Here is a 23,086-nt window from a genome sequence, read left to right as displayed (position 1 = left end):
GAGACAGAGAGCATGCAGTCACTTATTATACATTATGCAGTATTTTCACTCAAATATTGTAACGTAATACTATAAATTTAATATTTGTCTGTAGGCATTTGTATAAATATAAGTTTAACAAACCTTTCAATGTAAAGAAACTCAAAGGAATACACGTACGATCGTAAGAGAGTAACAAGAACAGGTCACTAAAATATGTCAGGGTACATTTGGTTTTATTGTATGGACATTAAAATGGTCTGTATGGTTTTGGTTGTAATTCAGATGTTTAAATGCACATTTAAGTTGTGAGTTGGTTTAAGCTGAACTGTTTACCTTTAAAGAAAATATACATAAATAAAATGTCCACAGAGAAAAGATACTGAACAGAATATTTTGCAAATCTATGCTTTTAAAAAAAAACTTTTTCCAATAAGCTTTGTGTGTTTTGTTTGGGCTGGAGGCCTTACTGTTAGCATCAGTCTAGTGAATGCAGTAAACCAAGAAAACCCAGAACTAATGAACCTCTAGAAAGGTAAGTTAGTTATTTGTCTGCACACCATGAATAGCATTTGGGAATCAGTTTGTGTTGTGCTGTGTGTTTGTGAGCTACTGTTTAAACATGGGAACAAACTGAATGCCAATATGTTTGGAAACCAGGTTGCCTTCTATAGTTTACACAGTTACAGATGTTCATTAAATGCATCGTCTGGAGATGTGGGTAGTTTACGTAGCTTGCAGGAATCCCTTAAATGCATCACCTGCTGAGCTGCTGCACACAGAGGAGACATGTTCACGAACAAGTTTGGTCCGAAGGAAAACTAAATAACTTCAGCAATCTGTGCAAGAGTGAAAGTGGGTCTGGAGCTGTCAGTGTCTCCAGAGGGAGGAAACTACTGAAGTGTCCCCGAGCTGTGAGACAGAAGTTCTCCTCAGCTCAAACTTCATTGTGTGCTCGCTTCCAAACCACGAGGATCATCCAGGTGAGTTCAGCTGTCAATTAGATTTCTTTCAAAACAAGAGTTCACTGCCTGTTGCTCTGTTTCAGTTAAGATTTACTTCGGGAAACTTTTTAATGTGCCATGAATTCTGTTATTTGAGTGTTTGTAAGTGTTGCTCATGAAAACCACAACGAAGACCAATCAAATCAAATATCATGTCAGAAAATTGTAAATGTACCGATTAGTGAAAGTTTACCACAGGTTATTTTACATATTTATCCAAAATTTAGATTTTAAGATGGACTGATGTAAAAAATGTGCAATATTATTTTGAATGTAACTTTAAGGCTCTATCTGCTGAGTTCAATACATTATTTCTTTCTTTTTAATTTTACTTTAAAAACAAACAAACTGTTCAGTACAGTAAACCCCATAGCTTCATGCAGCTAAGTGATTATTTTTAACTTTATTTTATTAAAGGGTTTCCTTGTAAAACGTCCTGAACAGAAACATTCTCTGACAGTTATTCAGAACATTTCAATGTTAGTAGTTCAAGCAAGACATAACACAAGACATTGATATTCTTAAAATGTATTCAGTACTAATATTGAATGTTTATAAAATCCATATTGGAGCCAAATACAGCTTTTGAGTCAGATCCACCAAACAGGCCTGGGCTGCTGTCCTTTGGCACATTTATCCAATAATGGCGTGGATCCAGTTTCTCTTATCTTGCCCAACTCTGGTCTTGAGAATTCATCTGGGCTGCAGCTGACCTCGACGTGGCCCAGACAAAACAGAACGGATCCCCCAGAGTTTTTGCCCGTTGTGCCAAAGGACATGGGCCCAAGCCTGTTTTGCTGATCCGGCCTAGAATAAATGACGGGTTCAGGTCAGATCCAAGCCAAATCATTTCTTCTATCTGGGAGAGCAACACCAGTCAGGATGTTGTGTGCGATGTGAAGTGCAAATACTGTAATTGATGTTAATGAGCTGTTTCGCTGCCCACTCCTGTCGGTTTGATTGAGGTCTAGAAGCTTAACATTCATAGCTGCTGCATAGCTCAAGTGAAACTGTGTGTTTTGTGTTTACTTAAATTGTGTTAAAACTGATATGTATACACTGTGAAATGAGAATGTACAATGAGTGCTATTTAGAAACTGAGAGCAAATTGGAAAAGGGTCAGAGAGAGTTCGCAAGTGTTTTATTATAGTTATTGTAAGTCTTGCCAGTATGAAGTGAAAAGAGATATTTGAACTATAAAATAATTTGTTTGCAGGCTGGATTTGTTTAAGGGATGATTTCTACGCTTCTTATTCTACTGCTTCATCATCATCATGCTGGTCGATGCCCTTGTTTCACCTGGACGCTGATGTGTGGATGTTGGTGCCATTTAAAGAGTGGTAGGAGGAAAATCACACAGAATGTCACAAAAGATTTATATCTTTTTTCCTGAGATCTTAGTTTATATTCTAAATAAGTTTTTTTTTTTTGTGCCCGAGACTAACACGAAGTCCATTTAAAACTGATATTAAGGCTAACCACTAAATTTAATGAAGCAAGTCAATTAACTCAAATTAATACACTTACAATCACAAGAGTAACAAAAACAGGTCACTGAAATATTTCAGGCTAAATTTAATTACATGGTATGGACATAAAAATGATCCGTATGTTTTTGGTTGTAATTCATTTGTTTCAATGTAAATTTAAATTGTTAGTTGATTTTAGAGGAACTGTTTACCTTTAAAGAAAATATAAAAAGTGCACAGGGAAACAATTTGGATTTATTGCTTTGTTTTTTGCCGTATCAAATTGGGTATTGAGAATCATGGAAACTTCATGTTATCGATATCAACAACTTGATTTTTGGTACACATGTATCCTCTTACACAGAATATCACACATGGTTGTATTTGAATTGCACATGAGTTGAAGTGACAGCCAACTATAGTGATACAATGAACCAGAAACATAAAGCCTACCTGCAAGTAGAGATACTGCAGATTTCTGAGGCCTTGGAATATGTTATTAGGAAGCGAACTGAGTCCGCATCGGTAGAGGTGCAGGGCATTGAGCCGACTCAGGCCGTGAAAGGTGTCTTCAGCCAAGGAGCGCAGGTGGCGGTTGTCTCCCAGATCCAGCTCCTCCAGCAGTGTGAAGCCGTGGAAGGTGGAGGGCTCAATGTATGTGATGTTGTTGGAATAAATCCAGAGAGTGACTGTGTTTGAGCTGAAGTGGCCCCGAAGTAAGCGGTGGATCTTATTGTTCTGTAAGAAGATGCGTTCGCTGTCGGGAGGGATGCCTTCAGGGACAGACAGGAAGTTGTGGGCTTGGCAGGAGACAGTGGTGGGTGCAGTGTAGCAGATACAGTGACGAGGGCAGGACCAGGAAAACTCAAGTCCACAGAGAACCAGCAGGAACTCCAGCCCGCAGCCTGTAGTGAACACATACAAAGAAAGAAATTCATTTAAGTTCCTTTTTAACTTGAAAGTTAGATTTAGTGCCCTCTGGTATAGCTCAGAATCTGGAAAGAAGAAATATACAGTAAATTAATAACACTCAAGAGTCTTATCCATGCTAGCAAGAGAAAAATGTACCATGTTTAATATCATCATAGTTTGAAGTCAAGGGATCACTAATGATCCTCTAATGATGCTTAATATCTGCAGCAAATGTCGTGGTAATCGATCCATCACATGCAGTTGTCAGAAGATTTCACCCTGAACCACAAATCTGAATGTCATGATCATGAATGTCTGCACTAAATTTCACAGCAAACCCTTGAATAGTCGGATATCGAGGCTGAAAATGAACATTACAGTATGTGCTGAGATCAGGTCAGGATACAAGAGCACCAAACAGAAGCCTTGATGAGTCAGGTTGTGATTTAGCAAATTAATTCCTCATGTGATTCTGTGCCAGTTGGGGATGTGTTTCTCGTCACGGGTCCATTTAGCGTTTTTGTTTTCACACAGCAGAGATATTGTCTTTCTTATCTGTTCAACTCATGGCACAGTTATCCCCTCTAATATTCTGCCACCTTAGGGAGATGCACTATTAAGCGTGCAATCTCTTGCCTAAGTCCATTGGTACTACTCTGCATCGAGCGGTGCCTGTCATCAGTCTGTTTGAGCTGTTAAATGGGGCATGGAATGCTTATTTAAACTTGTAGTAAGCTGCTCTGAGGCGCTTTCCGATCGGTGTCATGATTCCCCAGAACCCTGAGACAGGGTATGTGACTTATCCACAGTCTCATCTAAAATGAGCACAACTCAAACCCCCCTCCGCCCGCCGCCATCACGAATGTTCCATCTGACAACCCCTGGCTGTCTTGTGCTCATTTTATTATTCACAGCGTGGCAGAGACCTGATTCACTGCCACTAATCGATATGCCTTTGTTGCCTTTGAACTCACCCTGTAATCCTGGGTCTTAATGCTCAGAATTCAGGAGCTGCTGAATTACTCTCCGCCGAGAGACAAGCGTATTTATCTGAATGTATTTTCTTGCCAAATTGTGGCTAAGCTGTGACATTCAGCGTCTGACTCCACTGACCTTTAACAGTAATTCTGCGTCTAGCCACAGAGCCGGAGCGCAGAGCTGCATGTCACCTGAATGGGAGTGTGCTCGGGCACGGATCTAATCCTATTTGTTAAACCCCTCCACTGGGCGACAATGGAAATGTATGCATCCTCCTGAACCAGAACTGTGCCCACTAAATGAGGTGATTATTCACGGTTGAACATTGTCAGAAACTTTAATTTGAGTGTATGCTCACATGCAGGTGAAACGCTGTGTTTTTGAGCCCATGATTTTCCATGAGAGCACTTTATTTAGACTTTTCATTATAATGTCATAACCCGCATCTTCACTTTGTTGCTGGCTGCCAAGACCAAACAAGAATGTATGACTATTTTGTCACTCCACAGTCGACTTCCCATGAAGATGTATCAAGCCTGGCACCTATATTGACTGAGTAAATTGACGAAAACGTTTTGCATTACTCTCGCAAATTACATGTTTGGTTTATTTATCAGATAAATAAGTAATACAAGGCACAGTAAATTTCCCAGCCGCTCTCTGAGGAACATTTGCATAAAGCAGAGGCCACTGGGAACTTGAGACGCCGCTCTCCTGTCAGTTAGTTTGGTATTGGTTCACATTTTATTACACTACTGACCCTCACAGAAGATTCTTCTTTTATAAATAATGCACAAAATGATGGAAATTTAATCTTTCTTTTGCCTTTTACATTTGTTCTGAGATGAAATGATACTTGTTTCAATCACCTGCCTGAGCAGGAATTCATGCAGGATGTTCCATTATTCATAAATCTGATCTTACTGTCACTCTAAAATTATTTTTTTTCGGGGCCTTAAACTATTTCCATTAAATGCATGACTTCAGTGGAATTAAGTACCAGATAGTGAAATTATCCGAGAAGGTGAGAGACACACAGATAAGCAAGGGAATGAGAATGTAGATGCTGCCTAGATAGTGAGACAATTTGAATCAGTGATCTGCTAATCATCTTGGACACATAAGGATGCACCTCCTCGCCTCTCACTCTGCTCAGCTTGTCAGGACAAAGTAATAGATTCTTTACCCTGCTTAATCTAATCCTCTCAAATGGCTGTTTTTACTGCTTTGCCAAACACCGCTCTATTTGTTGAGAAAAACATTGAGACTAAAAGGATGGGGATGGAGTTTAATGTCGTTTTTTCATTCCCTATGAACAAAACCAAAATCTTTCAACTTCATCCCTGGTGAGGCTTTAGAAGATGTGAACTTATGATGTGGAGGCTCTTTTTGATGCTGCAAGTACGATCTTTTCCGCATGCAGATGGAGTGACTGGGGAGAAGCGTACACTCTTTTCCTTGTTTTCTGCAGCACTGAGAGCTTGTGTGTTCTCTTTTACAGCGGCAGAACATGCACTTCCACTGGAGACTTTAACACCTGCCAGCTCACTGGTCTCAGCCCCCATGTATTTACACTGCCAACACTCGCATTCACGCAACACAATGCCACATGTGCCGTACGTATTTACCATTTGTATTTTTCTAGAGCTACAATAAGACATACATTCTCAAACACATGGATCAGGTTTGGGACTGAACGCGGCCAGACTGTGTCAGTGTGACAAGCATAAAAGGCTGACTGACGCTTGTTTACACAGCTTTGAATAGGGAGACTGGTTTTCAGCACAAATGAAGAATTAAGTATTGTGTGGGAATGCTGTCCTTAAATGAAATGTAAGAAATTAATGTGTGTCATAACTACATTGTGCTTTGGCACAATGAGCCATTCAGCTCAAATTGTATTATAAAAATAGCTTTGGACACAACGTATGTATGCAAATGGTGCCTATTAGAATTTGGCAGAATAAAGGAGAGGCCCTGAAAGAGAGATAATAGGTTTTTGGAAAGGAAAATGTGCATCTATTTCTGGTAGGAGTCTGGGCTGTGTATTAAGACTCTCGGCACAAGTGTTTCACCTCCAAGTGTTTCCCTATGCAGCTTTCCGTCACCCTTTCTCCCTGCCTACTGGTTACTGATGGCAGATGCTATTGATGGCTCCTTACAGGGAGAATCACGTTTGACACCGCGACCCTGTCCTCACCAGATTCTCTTTTTTCTTCTGGGGAGTGAAAAGAAAGTGGATAAATAGATGAATAAAACAGAGTGGTGCGGGTCCCTCGACAGACAATGAGAAGGGACTGAGTGGAATATCAATGAAACATAGTTCACACTAGATTTGCCCTCATGAATAACACATCTCTGCTAATAGGAGGGAAATGGTATGTCTGTAGAGTTGTGTGACTCTGTCCATCATTAGACTGGACAAACTCAATTTCCTGTGTCTCTCCAAAGACCCTGATAAGCACCCTGGTGTTTTCGCTGCAGTTATTACCTGATTCTAAATAACGTCTTGGCTCCACACTCAAAGGTGTTTACGGTCATGTTCATGCATATAGCGGTTAATAATGGTAAACTCTGGTGAACTTTCACGCTGTGGATCGAATTAAGGTTTCACTTAATACTATAATATGTAAATGCCCAAAGTTTTTCTGTGTTCAATTTTTTTCAACTACATTTTATACACATAAGTTTAACTTCCAACAAAGTCAGATATTGTAAATCATGAACTTTTGATTTGTATTCGAACCATGCTTTCTAAAAGTAGAAAAGTAATCTAAGATGTTTAGCTAATAAAAGGAGATAGAACTGAAGGTCAGATTGGTGGTCATTTTGTATAACTCTAAACATTGTATGTTAGGAAGAGGCCGAGTTAGTCTGAAGTGTCTATGTCAATAAAGTAAGAAAGCAACTCACGATGATCTGTAATGCATCACGCATGGTGCCAGACTTAATCAGACTATTTATTAAAATAATTTAAGATTTAAGATTAACTAAAATATTACTGCAAAAAATGTGGAAGCTGTTTTTTTTTTTTTTTCTATTTCACGTGCATCATATGTTTACATCTGAATTATGTATTTGTATTTGTTTACATCCCAAATATGTTGTTTAATCTCAAGCATCTTTTAATAGACTTGAAAACAAATTGAGCAATATTTATAAGGAGTCACATCAATAAATTATAAGTTTTACATAAACTTGCTTTCTATTTATGTTTATTTATATAAGCTTTGGTTTCACAGCAAACTGAACAATGCTCCAAACAGATCATCAGCTCCTGACATTTTCAGTGTGGGTCAATGACTATTTTATTTTAATTAGCAAAATTGGAATTAAAGCTTTCACGCAAGCTGTTTTTTACAATATGCAAAGAAAATCTCTGCCTTGCAAAAACCACTGATGACTCTTATTATTTTTTGACTGAACAGCAGACTCACTCATGAGTGACCCTGCCAACAGCTGTGACCAGCATCAGGTCTGCCCGGCAATATTTGTTTTGTTTTTTACAGCCAACTGCAGAATGTAATAGATTCCGTCTAATTTGCCATTTCCCGGCCCCACTGCAGGCAATATAGCCTCATAAGGTTCCCTGACTATTTTTCTAGTGAATGAAAGTAAAATGGGGGAGAACAACGACAACGCTGAGGTCTCGAAATATTTCTGAAATATATCACGTTGCTGTGATATCCCATCTGCTGCAGATGCATGAGTGTGTATGTGTGCGTTTGTGTTTCTGTCTGTACTGGAGCTGGTCTCATCTCATATCTCATGGTAACACACTACACAAATGAGGTCACACAGAGCTGGGTAATTATCCTATACAGTCAATTTTTAAAAAATATCAAGGGTTTCTTTCTGATGAGTATTTTCTGCTCTGACAGTTTTTTTTCTTCCATCTTCTCTTGTGGTAGATATATATCTCTAATATAAATATATCTCTACATATAAGTCAACTTTTACCTCATTTACCTCATCATTGTTCTTCATAAACAAGACTTTTTAATACTCTGGGATATTGAGGCTCAGTGGGACTTGTGCTATTGATTTCATATTTGGTTGTTCTGCTCCATTTTTCATCAGAGCCATGTCTGTCGGCACAGTGTCTGCTGTGCATCTGCAAATTGTCAACTTCAATGTCGTCATCACTTCCTGCACACTAATTGTTTGATAATTTTTTTTCTCAGTTTGGCCTAAATTTAAGCAACACAGTTTGTGATTCTATTCCTGCCGAGACGGGGGAACGGGTAGAGTTTAAAGCTGGGGCTAAAGCTGGAGCTGGAAACTGGGGCCCAGTCACATCAGCATCACATCACAGTGTCAGGGTTAATTGGAGCAGCTTGTTCTCCACAGTATTGATATTTATGTCCGCTAAGTGCTACTTTATGGCCTGTTTAATATTGTGAACAGCAGTAGCCGGTCAATGATGTGGCTCTGTCGATGAATATCTTCAGATTCAAAAAGGGAGAGAAACTTCAGTTAGCGAGAGAAGAAGTTTGTGTGGGAGGTCTCTCTCTCACCTCAATAGAATAGACTCTTGCAACTGCAGAGGGTTAGTTATGATGCTTATTCAACACAATAACGCATTAGGCAAGCAACAAACCAGAGGGAAGTTAAACATGAAAAAGCCAGAGATGGTGTGAGTGACAGCAGTGTTTCTCAGGTTGAGGAATCAAGAGGGCCTAAAAATAACTCATCCAAACAAGCTGCACCATATGGAGCATGTGCAGAATGAAGATGAGGATTTGTTGAGGGTGTGCAGATGAATAAAGCACGACGCAGAAGAAGCCAGGCAGAGAGGCAGGTAGCTGTTATAGCTGTTAGCTCAGCTATCCATGATGTTTAATACTGACATTTTAATGAGCAGACTTAATGGATACAAAGTAGATGCTGATTCCACTTCCTTACAATTGGAGAGACACATCTGTGCCTGCAGGTCTTACACTCGTCACGCTTCCACCGCGTTCTGTTAAACGTTGATGGATGCCGCACACACACACACACACACACACACACACACACACACACACACACACACACACACACACACACACACACACACACACACACACACACACACACTTTCATGCATCACACACACTCCATCGAAGCACAAACGTACACAGGAACGCTCACCAAATCACTGCTGTCGGGGCAACACTGTCAGCTACCAACTAAATTATCATGACAGCACAAAGCCAAATGATTCAAATATATTGCGTTTCCCGTGGCAGTACTGCAGAGCACTGGCCCAACTAAACTAATGGCTCCACCAAACCTATATAAATCATCCAATGTGTGTTCATATATAGTTCATGTAGTTCAATTTAGGTGAGAGCATCTATAATGCACTTCCTATTGGTGGAGTGACAAATAATTATCTTCCATGGTTGATGGTCTACGGCTCCTGGAGGTGTCTAATATAATGTCGGATCTTTAGCTCTTCAAATGGAGAGAAATAAGTCTCATTCACTGCACCTAACATGGATGGTAAATATGTGTTATCACAGCATATGGCAAGTTACATTAGACCTAAATGAAAAGCTTCTCGATACATGTTGAACAGGCTTGTGTTTGACTATCAACCAGTTATTCTAGACTCTTCAGGAATCGCATGTTTTGGCATTTTTCTTGAGAAAAATTAGCTTTGACTGCTGCCAGTGCAAGTAAAGCAGTACTGTCAGGGTCTTTGAGGCATCGAAAACCCACCAGCATGAGCTGTGGTGATGAGTCAATCAGAAAACTACTGTTGAATGTTCATTTAACAACAATTTAAGTATGTGTTGCTTCTCAAACTGGTAAATGTGTTCAAAAGGTCCTATTCGTACCACTTGTTCTTCTTTGACAAGTTAAAAAATGATAATAATAACATGAATTTAATTAAAGGAGAAAACTGCAGTAAGAATGTCTAATTTCTTTATAAATGAAAATAGGTTGATGATAAGATAATTACTTAGTAAACAGATGAGAAAAAGACTGTGGGTTACCACACAAGCACACAAGTGGGCAGAAGTAAATCTGGATTAAATCAGAATTTACTATTTGATTTAATTAAACATGTAGATAATTAACCATTAATTAGGTTGCCTTTTTACACAGTAGTGGGACCAGTCCCATCCAAGCCTCTAATCACACAGATTAACATTCTGCATCCTGGTTCAAACACTTGATTTGTTAGTTACAGTTAACTCTGTTGTGCAGAATGTGTGTTGTGAGTACAGGGCTGAGTTAATAGCTATCAGCAGCAGGCTGGACACTTGTCGGTCTGCCCGGCTCGTCCGGTTACTGCGTCTCGTTCAATCATGCGCAAGTATGTCAAATACAGAGTCCAGCGCTGCCAATCATTGCGTGCCTCTGTCACAGTAACAGCTGCGTCGTGGTGACGATGTGTGACAGCGAGCCGACAAGCAGAGAAAAGGAGAGAATCAAACACGTTGTTTATATTGTTGAACTGTTCTGATGACACCGATGTAGAAGAGGTTAGAGATCTGTTTATTGCACAGTTAAAGAAACATGTCTGTAGCGCCTGTGCTGTCGTTACTCCATGAACCAGATGACCCGGTTTCAAGCCTTGTGTCAGTGAGCATCTGTCCAATGAAGAAACTAAGCAAGGTTTTAAATCATTACTAGCTCCAGGGCTGCTGCTCTTTAACTGAGACCGTGCTTAGATGTTTCTGTTGAAGGGGCAAAACAAAAGAGAGACATTTCCCCACGGAGTTCAAAAATGACTGTGGTGTTCAGGATGGCCAGTGCACGGCTGCAGCCAAAATTAAAAAAACATTTATTTTCTTTTGTTGGATGTTTTTTTACAGTGGAACAAAAAATCAAGTTATATATTATGTTTCAAATGTTCCAAACAGTCTAATAGCATCTAAATCTGCTCCTGTGTCCTTCATTTCAGATACCTGTCGGCTCAAACACTACAATCCTCATAAGAACGGCGCCAGACAAATTTACAGCATGACTTAACAATGTCTGCGTGATAACACGAATAATTTCATGTTTTTTACCAGGCAAATATTCAATTTGTCTTAGATGCAGAGTTGTTATTGTGCCGCTTGCTTTTCAACAGGAAAGAAAAGCGGTAAATTGTGTTGCTGAGTGTTTTGTTGGCTAAGAGGTGTGTTTTTTCCTCAACAATTTTGTGCTCCACCATCTTGCCCTCATATTTTTAATATCGCACATTGTTGTGATGTAAAGTCTCAGCCTTTGTTTGTCTAATCGAATCTTCTATGAAAAATTGCATTGAGTTGACATGTGTAGATATAACATTCACTAACCCTGGAGACACAAACACACACTTTTACATGCCACTAAAAGCTGGATTAATGATTTAGAAGTTGCACAGCCCTCCTTAGGAATCATCAGGCCAGTATAGACCTACATACGTCGCCTGAGAAGTGGCGTTTTCCACCACACTGGTCTCCACCTCCTCTTACGTGACTCTTAAGACAAACTGTACCATCCTGCTGCATCAGCTGCCTCCTGGCATACAAACCTCAAGCGCCCCATATTCAACTGATCAATTATTCATACCAGGTGAGAGTTTGCTGCTCCATGTATGTAATGGTATTCACACACACATACAGAGACTTTCAACAGTATTAACTAATGGCTCCAAAGAGGCAGGTAGAGATGTGAAAGCAAGCAGAAAAGCGTGTGAGGAACGGGCGATGCACCGTGGGTCATTAGTTCAAGAGACAGCAAAATGGCCACGACACCAAAAGGACTCATGTAATGGAAGTGCGAGCTAAAAGACAGAAGAGTGAGTTTAAAGACAGTAGCGAGAGCTAAAAGACAGTAGTGCGAGCTAAAAGGCTGAAGGGGGAGCAAAGGCACGTCTGAGGTTTGACTCGTTTCGACAGTGTTGCATACAGAGTGTAAAAAGAAATGTATATGTGCACTCTAATGATGAAGTAAGCAATATGCTTTGGTTCATTAATACATATATTATATGAAGCAGGTGTAAGTATATTTGAATGAATACTCTGTTTACTCCGGGTAGTTAGCTTAGATTTAGTGCAGTTACACTAGATTAGACTGGTGACCCAGACTCAAAAATACTGAAACACTCAGATAAACTTCTCAAACAACTCCTGCCCTGTGAGCTTTGCTGTTGATCCATATGCTCAGTATACTTAACATGCTCACTATGTTCCAACAGGCAATCCAATCACCAATATACTGGTGAACAGGCCACTCTAAGTCTTAGGAGCTATGACAATGCAATAGTATATTGAAAGAGAGCCTATGAGTGATTGGAAGAAAGTGCTGAACACAGATCATGGTCTGTGCTGCAGAAACTGTCTGTGAAGTTTCTATTTGCATATGTTTAAATTCCTGGTCGTTCCAATTGGAATTGTTGTTGTTGTTGTTGTTGTTGTTGTGAAGCAGTTAACGCTGGCAATGACGCTGACATTGACCCTGACAGGATTTTATATAATCATGCCCAGGGACAGCTGATGCAAATTAGCTATATAGCTAACTCCGGCCAAATGGTTTTCTTGAGCTTGGCTCCTGTTAAATTAACTAATAGATAAACACATTGATGCTGCTGCTGTGGATTCACTTTTCTAAGCCAAATTTTAAATATAATACTTTTTAATAATATTTAATAATTATATAATACTTTTTTCTGAAGGAAAGCTTTTAAGTGCATAGTCTCAAATTCTATTCTTCCCTCCCTTTGAGGGTTGGAGCCCATCCCAGCTTACATTGGGTGAAAGGTGGGGTACACCCTGGACAGGTCTCCAGGTCATATAAACATCTATGGTCAATATCGGGTCTCCAGTTAACCCAACTCCAATCTGCATGTCTTTTGACTGTAGAGCCAGAGTACCTGGACAAAACCCCCACAGTCATGGGGAGAACACACAAACTCCACACAAAAAGCCGAACCAGAATTCAAACCACAAACCATCTTGCTGCAAGCCAACAGTGCTACCCACCGCAACACCATGCCGCTGAAACGTGTAGACAAAGACACGTTCGGTGATAATTTTACATCTGCTTCTCTCCCCTAATCATAGTGCAACAAAAGCTGTGCAGCACTTTCACATTTCCCGACAAACTTTGTATGTAAACCTGTTGAATAGAGGGGCCTTGTCAGACTGTGGACATAATTTGAATTTGTGTGTTTTCTTCAGAAAGTGGGCAAGGAGAGAAAACACAACAGAACACACAAGAAAGGCAAAAAGCAGCTGAGGGGCAGAATAGAAGTGGAAGACCTTGATCTTAAGAGAGTAATCCCATTTCATTAAGTCTAGTTTTTCAGACCCTGAGAGCCTCCCCATTGATCTTGGTGTAATGTTAATTCATTAATGTAGTGGGGCCTCTACAGGGCTTATCACCTTCAAGGCCCCGACTCTCTCTCTCTCCCCCACAGCAAACACACACTCAGCATTTACTGCAACTTTCTCACAATGCGTGAGGGGGAAAAAGACTACTGCACTTCATGTCAAATTGTCATGAAATCACATTCAGAACTGTTTCGCTCCCAATTGGATTCCATTTTGGCTTTACCACTTTTCTAGCCCCACTGTTTTGTCTTCATTCAGTCTGTCTTTGGTTTCATATAGTCCAGCTCCAACTGAGGATGATAACTTATCATCGTTCCATTCGCTCAATTCTCTGCAGTGTATTAGAGTTGCCCTTGAGTCCCTGTTGTGGCTCCATCTAGCAAAAGCTCTCATACCTGTGCCTGTTTATTGAGTCTAAAATCCTGAGGAATTTACCAGCCCTCGCGGTGAAATGTTTTTAAAGTCTAACCAGCAGTATTTTCCTGAGTGTTACCTGTTATGTTACTATAAATTGATATACTTAATGTCCCTCTGACTCATGTAAATGGCTGCTCCTCTTTACGACCTGTCTCTGCCATTATTTACTCCTCTCCTCCCTCCTCTTTGCTGTTTAATTGATTCCGCGGTTGTTTCCCCAAGCTACAAAGCAGGAGGCTTCGCTGGATAAAACACAGTCACTGTCTAGTTGTGATTAAAGAAACCCCGGTCTGGCCGTTAGAGATACTATAGCAGCTTATGGGATTTAGTGAGTCACAGAAAAAGCATAACACCGAACCAAAGATTCACTTCAAAGAGTTCCATCAACAAAACCTTAAAAACATACAACACGATAATGAATTTCTTCCCTGTGTTACTTTGCCCACATGCCTGTGTTTTATCCATGAGGTGGAATGAGAGTCACTGTAAATCACTCGATCTTTCTTCGAGATGTCGTCGTGTCGGTGTGTCGTGTCGTGAGGTCTCCTGCTTTTGCTGCAGCTCTGCCATTTTCAGTTTCTATTTTGTTTTCCTTCCTCTCCATCGTAAACCTGAACCCTCCGGAGGCGAACCACACACACTACTCAGCTTGTGCGAGTGCTTTCCCCTCCCTCTCAGCTGCCTGTCTGCATGCAACTACCACTCACTGGTGACTTCTCCCAATCCCCCCTCTCTCCTTATAAAGCTAAGTGCCTTGCTGCAGACGTTCCACAGATAAGTGGTTTATTTTTCCCCCGCTCCACAGTGATGGCCTGAGACTAATTTACGTTGCATGTAATGACTTGGTCCCTTGAACTTTTTGCGATGTATGACCAAAAAGGGAACCTTCCCATTTAATATTTCACATAAGATTTCACAACCAACCAACATGATAGTCAGACTAGCAACTGCAAAAGAAGATGTCAGGCTCCATCTGAGTTCATATGGCTGGATGATGATGAAACATGATTCCCTCCAGCCACTTTAGCCCCATCTCTCCTTGAAGACGGATAACGAGAAGTAAAGTCAAGGACAGGGAGAGAGAGGGAGAGAGAGTGGGCCAGTGAGGGGTTTGTTTACACATGAAATTGCGAGTGTGGTATTTCAAAGATGGAGGGAGAGAGGCAGAGAAACGAAGGCATGGGACAGGGAGGTCGTCGGTATAGAGAGCTAGAAGAGGAGAGAGGAGGGGAGATCTAGATAGAAACAAAAGGAAAACGATGGATATTGAGCTAAATTTAATTAATTAACATCTTAATTATTTTAAAGTACTTCACCTTTTCGACCGAATAAAAAGCTTAAAGAAAATAACTGATCGTTTAGAGTTACATAAAAACAGTAAACAAGCCTTAAGTTCTTAGGTGAGACAGATGAGCTGAGGAAATGGAGTTCAAGAACTAATACTGTATCTATCCATTCATCCCATCATCATTGGAGTCAATCCCAGCTAACATTGGGCAAGAGGTGGGGTATCCGTGGTCGCCAGCATATCACTGGGCTGACAAGTAGAGACAAACAACCATTCACATGCACACTCACATGCACGTTGATTTAGAGTCCTGTTTAAACTAAGACCAATCTGCATGTGTTTGGAAAGTGGGAGGAAGCCAGAAATTCCCCAACAGGGATTCGAATGGGGAACTCTCTTGCTGTCAGGTGACAGTGCAAGCCACTTCATCACCGTACACCATACAGTGTAGGCTTCTTTTAAATGAAAATTATGACACTGGCCAATTTGAATCAAACACCACAGCGGGGTTAAACGCCAAAGCTCTCACACAATCTCTGTGCCGCCAAGAGGAGAGAAATCCCATCAGCCAGCTGGGCATGAGCCTCAGCTCCTCTAGCACAATCTGGAGCGCTAAAGATGAAGAAATGTACATCAACCACTGGACATGCACAACAAAAAAACTCTGTTATTTAGCACTGAATAGAAAATACCAACTGGCACATTATGTGTGAGTAACAAGAAACTGAGAAAGACAAACGGTCTGGCCACTGAGGCTGGAGGACACAGACACTCGACATCCCTGAGAAAACAGACCCGGTTCTGCCAACAGCAAGATAGGAAAGAGAGCAACCATTCCTGCTACACTACACAGCCCTGCACAAAGACATAACAGCCATGTTATATAAAAAGAAAATACAAATTCCCTCATACCAAAACAAAATTCAGTGTTCACTGATAACATACTGGTATTGCCATAGAAACTGTAAAGATATGTCAGAACATATCACAGCCTGAGGGAAAAGCAGCACAATACATGAAAACCTTTTTCTTCTCCATGTTCCTGATCATTAATTTTCATCTCATCATATCATGAACATACAGTCATTTCTCTTTTTAATGGTGTCTGTCTGGGCAATGTCTTTATGTTATAATATAGGGCTTAATACATACAAATGATACATTCTTTTTCCAAAAATAGATATATACCTTCATATACAAAATATTCATATATGCAGTGAATATGCGATAGATGCGATAGTATAAGTTTTCATTTTTATATAAACGAACAACCACCTTGAGAACAACACACAAAAACACGGTATCCAGAAGAAGAGAGTGTGGAGAAAGAAGACGTATTTCTATTAGCTGAATACTGTATTCCATGAAGTATATAGAGGAGTGAATTGCTTTCCCTTTTGTTGCATTCAGAATACTTGTGAACCTTGTGGAAGAATGCTTAGTTAATTAGTGTTTGGCCATGCTATTGAAGAAAATTGCAAATAGATAATAATAATTTATAATTTGATAAAAGCAGTAAAAGAGAAAAAGAGATCCAGAAGTAAAACAAGTGAATAAGTTGAGGATTACTGTTTCACTCTGTGTGTGTCTCTATGCAGGACTCCTTCACACCAGACTGCCCAGGCCTCATAAAGCACCCCTGCCTTGCATATCTCCCCATTGGGGCTATTATCTTCACACCTCTGTGCCCTCACCACCACCACAAACGCCCCCCCCCCCCACCATGTCGCCCTCTCTCGCCGACCCGTTCTGCTCTCGCCTCAGGCAGCGGTGTCGGTCGGGCCGTTTCAGAGGTTAAACCGGGTCCCACTCAACCATGGGAAGCTATAATGGCGAAAGCCCAAACTCAAACACGCCAAGTTTGCCAAAGTGATTCTTTCCCCTGAGCTCACACTGTTGACAAAATAACAAACTTGATGTGTGTGTGCAGCAGTTTTAAAAGGGATAAAATGTACTTTCCAAAGAGCAGACAATGGAAATAAATGATTTATATAAACAATGAAATGTCTTGATGTGCAGGGTTGAATGACCTGAACAAAATTATAAAATAAGTCATTATTACAGTCCTACAAAATGAATTTTCTTATTTTCTACTCCAACACAACTATAGCTATGGTTTGGTCAGGTGGAGGCAACCACATTATTTAAGGGGGAAATATTCTAAAACTTTCTCACTGTCAATACATTTAATGAAAATACATATTGATTGATCCTGTCGTATGTTTATTTACCCTTTTCCTCTGTATGATAGACCTCCATTCTTGTTCAGTGTATTGATGTGCAGCTGAACAGTTTCATTATTCGCTCCTGTTTGAGTAATGTCTGCAGTATTTCACACCCCTTTTTAAAAGGTTTACATTTTCAGTGATGAAAGAGCCTGGGGCTGAATGCCAGAGGGAAGTCAGAAAATACTTTGTTGACTAATACATTGCTGGTGTAATTTATTCATGGGATTTGTTGACAGTAAGAATAATGTAAAATAAATGACGCCTCGCCCTGTGTAAGGGGAAGTCATGGTCATTGTCATGAGAAAACAATTAATTGTTATGAAATTAAATAATTTAAACCATTGCTTTCAGTCTGAAAGTCAAAAAAAGATCTTCGAACTGAAGTTATAGTTGCTTGGAATTCTTCATTCAGTTTATTTTTTTTGTCCAGTACCTAACAAAAATATTTTTCACAGTGAATATGGTGAACATAGAGATCAAGAAAACCTGTCAGACAAAAGAGGGAGTTCAGTCAGTGAAACCTCTCAGGGCCTCAACATAATATGACTCAAAGTTATGTGGCAAATCAACCAACACTTGATGTTCCTCTGGTTGCTCTTCTGTCTACTTCCCCTGTGGAAATGCTCACTTTTCTTTACAGAGAGTTTTTCTCTGTGGGGTAAAAGAAAAAAAAAAAAAAAAAGGAGTCACGTTCGGCTGCAGTGGAAGTTGAATGTGTGGGCGAGTGTGTAGGAGGTTTGGAGAGGTGGGGGATTCTGTATTGTAGTTGTGCCTGGGATGATGGTGGGGCTGATTAATAAACACCATGTGGTTATCTTCTCTAGAGAAACAGGGATTAGTACAAAGTTAGAGATGATTAAAGGTAGAGCAATGTCAGAATTGCATGGATTCCCTCACAACTGCGAGGCTTGAAATGAAACTTTATTAGTGTTGAAACACTCTCTCTGATAAACTGACTCCCACTCTGCAATAGTTAAAGTACTACATCTCACATTTATGTTTGTAGAAAGGCAGCAGAGACAGGGAGTAAATGAGCAGTATATGCAAATGCTGCTCCGCTCATGGCAAAACCTCTTTTTACTCTGAAAATAGTCCACACCACTACAGTGTGTTAAAATTGTGATGAAACTTAATGTACTTTACTTTAAATGCTACACATTTCACCCTTTAATTCTTTATTTGCTGCATTCAGTCTAACTCCCTTAGTTTTAAATCGATCATATCATATGATCTTTTTTATGTCTCTGTTCCCTGGACCTAACAATTTATTTAATCAACAGGTTAAATTTTGAGAGAAAATCCATCTGTGTAATTCATTTAGAGTTAAACCATATACAAATCCATGAATACATTATCCATAATTTGTGTATTATAAATACCTGGAAATCTAGTCAGACTCACCTGTAAGACCCTGGAAAGTAATTTCCATTCAAACAAGTTGTGTCTCTTTCTTGTGTGACTTCCAGTGTACACTCTATAATTATCGTGATTATTTATGTGTCCACCTTAAAGCCTCAGTGCACAGCACAGTGATAAATTGCTCACTAACCATTGCATGTTATATAAAAAAGGTGGGCAGATGCTCTCTGGTCTCGTATAAATAGAGAAGCTTTCTTTTAATGTCCGTTGATTTAACAGTAGCTGCAACACTTGTTTAAACTAAGCTTGAAAGAACTTGATTCAGATGAAATGCTTGTGTGTGAGTTAAACTAAATTAAAGCTTGAAACTAAAATCAAAGAATTTCATGTTGAAGTCGTGACTCAAATATTTGCAATTACAATTGTGAAATGTCTTCTTGTTAAACTAGTGTATAAACAGTACATGTGAATTGTGAGGATTGGCTCAGATTACAGGTGTTTTCAAATTCTGGTTGCCTCACGAGCATCACTGGAATCTACACAGATATTGTTCTCTACAGACATAAACACGCTCCCACTACAAGATTAGAATATGACAGCGTATCACACACTACACGATATTTTTAATATTATTGTTCCAGGGGTGGTGATGCTCCAGTTCACGTATCTCATGTGACCTCATGGGGAGGCGGACAAAACACAATGTAGAGGGACGTGGAGCGACAAGTTGCTCAGCTGTGAAGAAAATAAAGCCTGAACGAGACTGGATGAGAAACTGGTCGGACAGACGCAGTCAACACGAGTTATCTATTTTTCAGGTGAGATTTCATCTGTCGGTTGTATTATCTGTCAGCGGTAGCACACAAACTGACGGTAACCTCAGAGTGTTTAGCGTTGCTTGGAGGCATTGTCAGCTGCTCCGCTCTCTCGTTGGCTGTTGTGGCTCTGAAGTAATCATCCCGCTAAATCCTAAATATCAAGATGTTTTATAAACATTGGGGTGTCCCATGATTCTGCGAGCAGCTTTGAGAAAGGCTCCAGGGTTGAAGACCAGATTTCTTTAGTTCCTAGGTTTTAAATCCGTGCAAAATTCCTGCAGACTGAGCCCAGTTTTAAAGATTGGGATAAGAAAAAAAATCAAATAATCTGCCTCATCAGGGATCTATGGTAGTAATTTGATCAGACTTTAATTGTTGGTTGTTGCAACATAAGTAAAACTAGAGAAAAAAGGTTTTCAGGTCCTCTAGGATGTGATCCAGTGCGACAACACAGGTTTGTTTGTCACAGCAACAACCAGCCAAAGACATTTTAACACGTCTGGAGCTTATTAGTATTCTGCAAAAACAAAGCAAGTTAAACCTTTTTTTTTACCACATTGTTCGCTGACTGGAGCGGATGTGGCAGCTGCACAGAATATGTGCCAATCTAAACGCACCGTTGGTCATCTGGTGCCAGAAAACACTCAGTCACAATCAGCCACTATCAGCATGACCCGCCTGCCCCGGAACACCTGAATCCGTCTATTCCTGTCTCCCTGCTCGACACAGAGAAGCACAGTAGGCTGATAAACTGCAGGAGGGAATGGGATCACTTTAGAATAAGGTAATGCACAGTATCTCATGTGCTCGCTCTCCTCCCTGCTCTCACTTTGCAGCTGCCTTCAAGATATCTGGATGTGACACGTATTGATTTCATTTTCAAGTTCTCGAGTGCGAAATTCTTTCAGTATTCCTTCGAACATCTTAAGATATTTGTGTTGAGGCTGCGCCATAAAAGCCAGATTCTTCAAGTGTGTGTGTGTGTGTGTGTGTGTGAGTGTGTGTGTGTGCTTGATAGCGTGTAAAGCTTTTTATGATGTCAGCTCCTTTAAGGTGTTACAGTGAGCACCTTCCTCGAGAGAAATACTGTGTGGAGTCATAAACTAGCTCGTCTGACTAACAAGTGCAATTTTTAAAGGCAACACGGTGTCACTCACTTGAATCAGAAACTCTCTGTAGGATTATGCATGTTTCATTTGGCCCTTTCAGTTGATTTCCCAAATCTGCTTTCAGTTGAGCAATTTTTTACTGTCATGTGTGAATGTAGTTGTGGTCAACAATTGTATAAGTATATGAAGGTAACACCACAGTTGTGTTGGGAGTATTTAGTTGTGTATTTGGTTGTGTTGCAAGTATTTTGCTGTGCTGGGAGCATTTGCCACACATGTTATCAAATTGTTGATAAGATGTTTACTCCATTTTTCATTTTGTTTTTAAGTTGCAGTGTGATGAGCTCTCAGGGCCACTTCCATTCCGCAGGAAACAAAAATGTACATGATGCTTCAAAGAAGAGTCACAGTTTTTATTCTCCAAACACATAGCTTGTGAATGTGATGCTGCTGGATCTCAAACAATGAGATGCCAGAGCTTCCTGGAACACGCTGACGAGTTTTCAAAGCTGTCTCCGCTTACAACCACGTTACAATGAGATGGTTATGTAGATTTGACAGTAAGCATTGTATGTGTGGTCAGAAGTAGACATGAAACATGGTTACTGGGCAACAACATGGTGTGTCAACAACAATAGTTTAATCAAAAGCACAATAATATATATCTTTTTCTCCTGCCAATATCTCCACTACAGTAAAGACTTTTCTGACATGAGTTTGTGTCAACATAAAAAATGCCATTGAACAAAAATATTTAAGTGCTGTTATTGTGCCACTGTGTGATGTTGAAATAATAAGAAAATATGTCTAATTGAATTGGTCGTGGATCCATGTTTTTTGTCACCATGGATCAAATAATTGAATCGTAAGTCATGTGATATGAAATAATTTCGTGAGGGAGGGAATGAATGACTATGAATGAATGATTATCCTGGCCCGCTCTACTGTCAATGATTGCCCTCGTGTTTGAAAGCGAGTTAATGCCCTGTGCACTGTACTTGTAGGGAAAGAGAAAATTAACCTTTTTTTTTCCTCACCCAGAGACTAATGACACCGGGGGAATTTGAGGAATAGAGATGGGGTTGCGTCGCAACTGCTTGTCAGTTAAGAAGAATTATTTCCTGTTAAGTGCAGGAGATTTTTTTTGTGTCGTTCCTTTTTCACTCTGCCCTTCTTTCTCCATGCATTACTCTGAGTATTCATTCTGTGTATAGCTCCAGTTAGAAACTACAGATCAGAAATTTCCCTCACAGAAATTACTGAGCTGGGCCTATGGATTGAGCTGAATACTGCGGAGCGCTTTATGGCATTTAGAGTTTTCAGATTTTTACAGTCCACCTAGAATTACAAACTATGCTCTTTGTGTTCCACTCACACAGTCAAATTCACATGTTCTGTCATTTCAATATCCTGCAGATTCAATGCTTATCATCATCATTAGGATGAACCAGCTGGTGGTCAACAACTTTAGATGTGCAGTGCAACTTCCAGTGCAAACGAATCAATATAAGATCAGAGGATGTGTGGGCTAAAATAATACTTAGTGTGATTTAAGATTTACTATTTGTATCCTGCTAATGCAAATGTTTTTGAGCAGCCTTGCCTTCTTAAAAACAAATCCTCTGCTCTGTAGGACTGGAAGCGATCCTCAAGCTACAAGAAGCGAGCAACATCACAGATGACTTTTAAATATGTCAATTTTAAAATGTCATTTATGTCTTAATTTTGAATTGTGTCAAAATCAGAACCAAAAATTATTTCTTTCTTAATCAATTACTGTTCAAACTCTGACAGACATCTGCCTACACTAAATAATTGCTTTATGAAGTAGATTTTCTTCTATATATTGATTAATAAAAAGCTGGGTACTGGTTTTGGGTCATTATTAAAACAACAATATTGGTTTGGTGTTGGAAACAAATTGGAATCTCTCTTTTCCAATGTTCACATATTAATCCATCCACACTGACCTCTTCTCCACACATAAACAAGTCACCTGACTTCCTCCTGTACGTCCATCATCATTTCTACAGATGCTAGAGGCCTTTGCCACTTGAATGTAAACAAGATGTTGCCTAACGCCTCCTAAAATGACTGATGCTGTAGTTCTTGCAGGTTACAATGCCATTTGCAATGTTTTCCTCAGTGTTTAAGTGTTTTCTGATTGATTTTCCCTCAAGACAATCTACTGTCTGTTTCCAGTTTGAAAAGAGGATGAGACGAGCACAA

The 23,086-nt window shown here is 39.9% G+C and overlaps 1 protein-coding gene and 1 long non-coding RNA gene across 3 annotated transcripts in view; one reads left to right on the top strand and one right to left on the bottom strand.

Moving 5' to 3' along the window:
* rtn4rl1b (reticulon 4 receptor-like 1b) overlaps positions 1–23,086 on the bottom strand; it is a 128,091-nt gene that overhangs the window by 2,759 nt on the left and 102,246 nt on the right. The window contains exon 2 of the mRNA XM_020087960.2: positions 2,906–3,357. Within this exon, the coding sequence (XP_019943519.1) occupies positions 2,906–3,357 (452 nt within the window). The remainder of the gene's footprint in view (positions 1–2,905; positions 3,358–23,086) is intronic.
* On the top strand, positions 11–18,140 carry LOC109629977 (uncharacterized). 2 transcript variants are annotated; one of them, XR_011244517.1, is made up of 3 exons: positions 11–962; positions 2,200–2,323; positions 16,942–18,140. It is a non-coding gene; the product is annotated as an uncharacterized lncRNA (long non-coding RNA). The 2 variants fall into 2 exon arrangements; XR_002202749.2 differs by lacking the exon at positions 16,942–18,140 and adding an exon at positions 5,844–9,248 and having other exon boundaries at positions 12–962.

This window comes from Paralichthys olivaceus, chromosome 11, assembly GCF_024713975.1.
Source record: "Paralichthys olivaceus isolate ysfri-2021 chromosome 11, ASM2471397v2, whole genome shotgun sequence".
Taxonomy (NCBI): Eukaryota; Metazoa; Chordata; class Actinopteri; order Pleuronectiformes; family Paralichthyidae; genus Paralichthys; species Paralichthys olivaceus.
The sequence above is the reverse complement of the archived record's forward strand: the minus strand, read 5'-3'. Positions and strand labels throughout refer to the sequence as shown.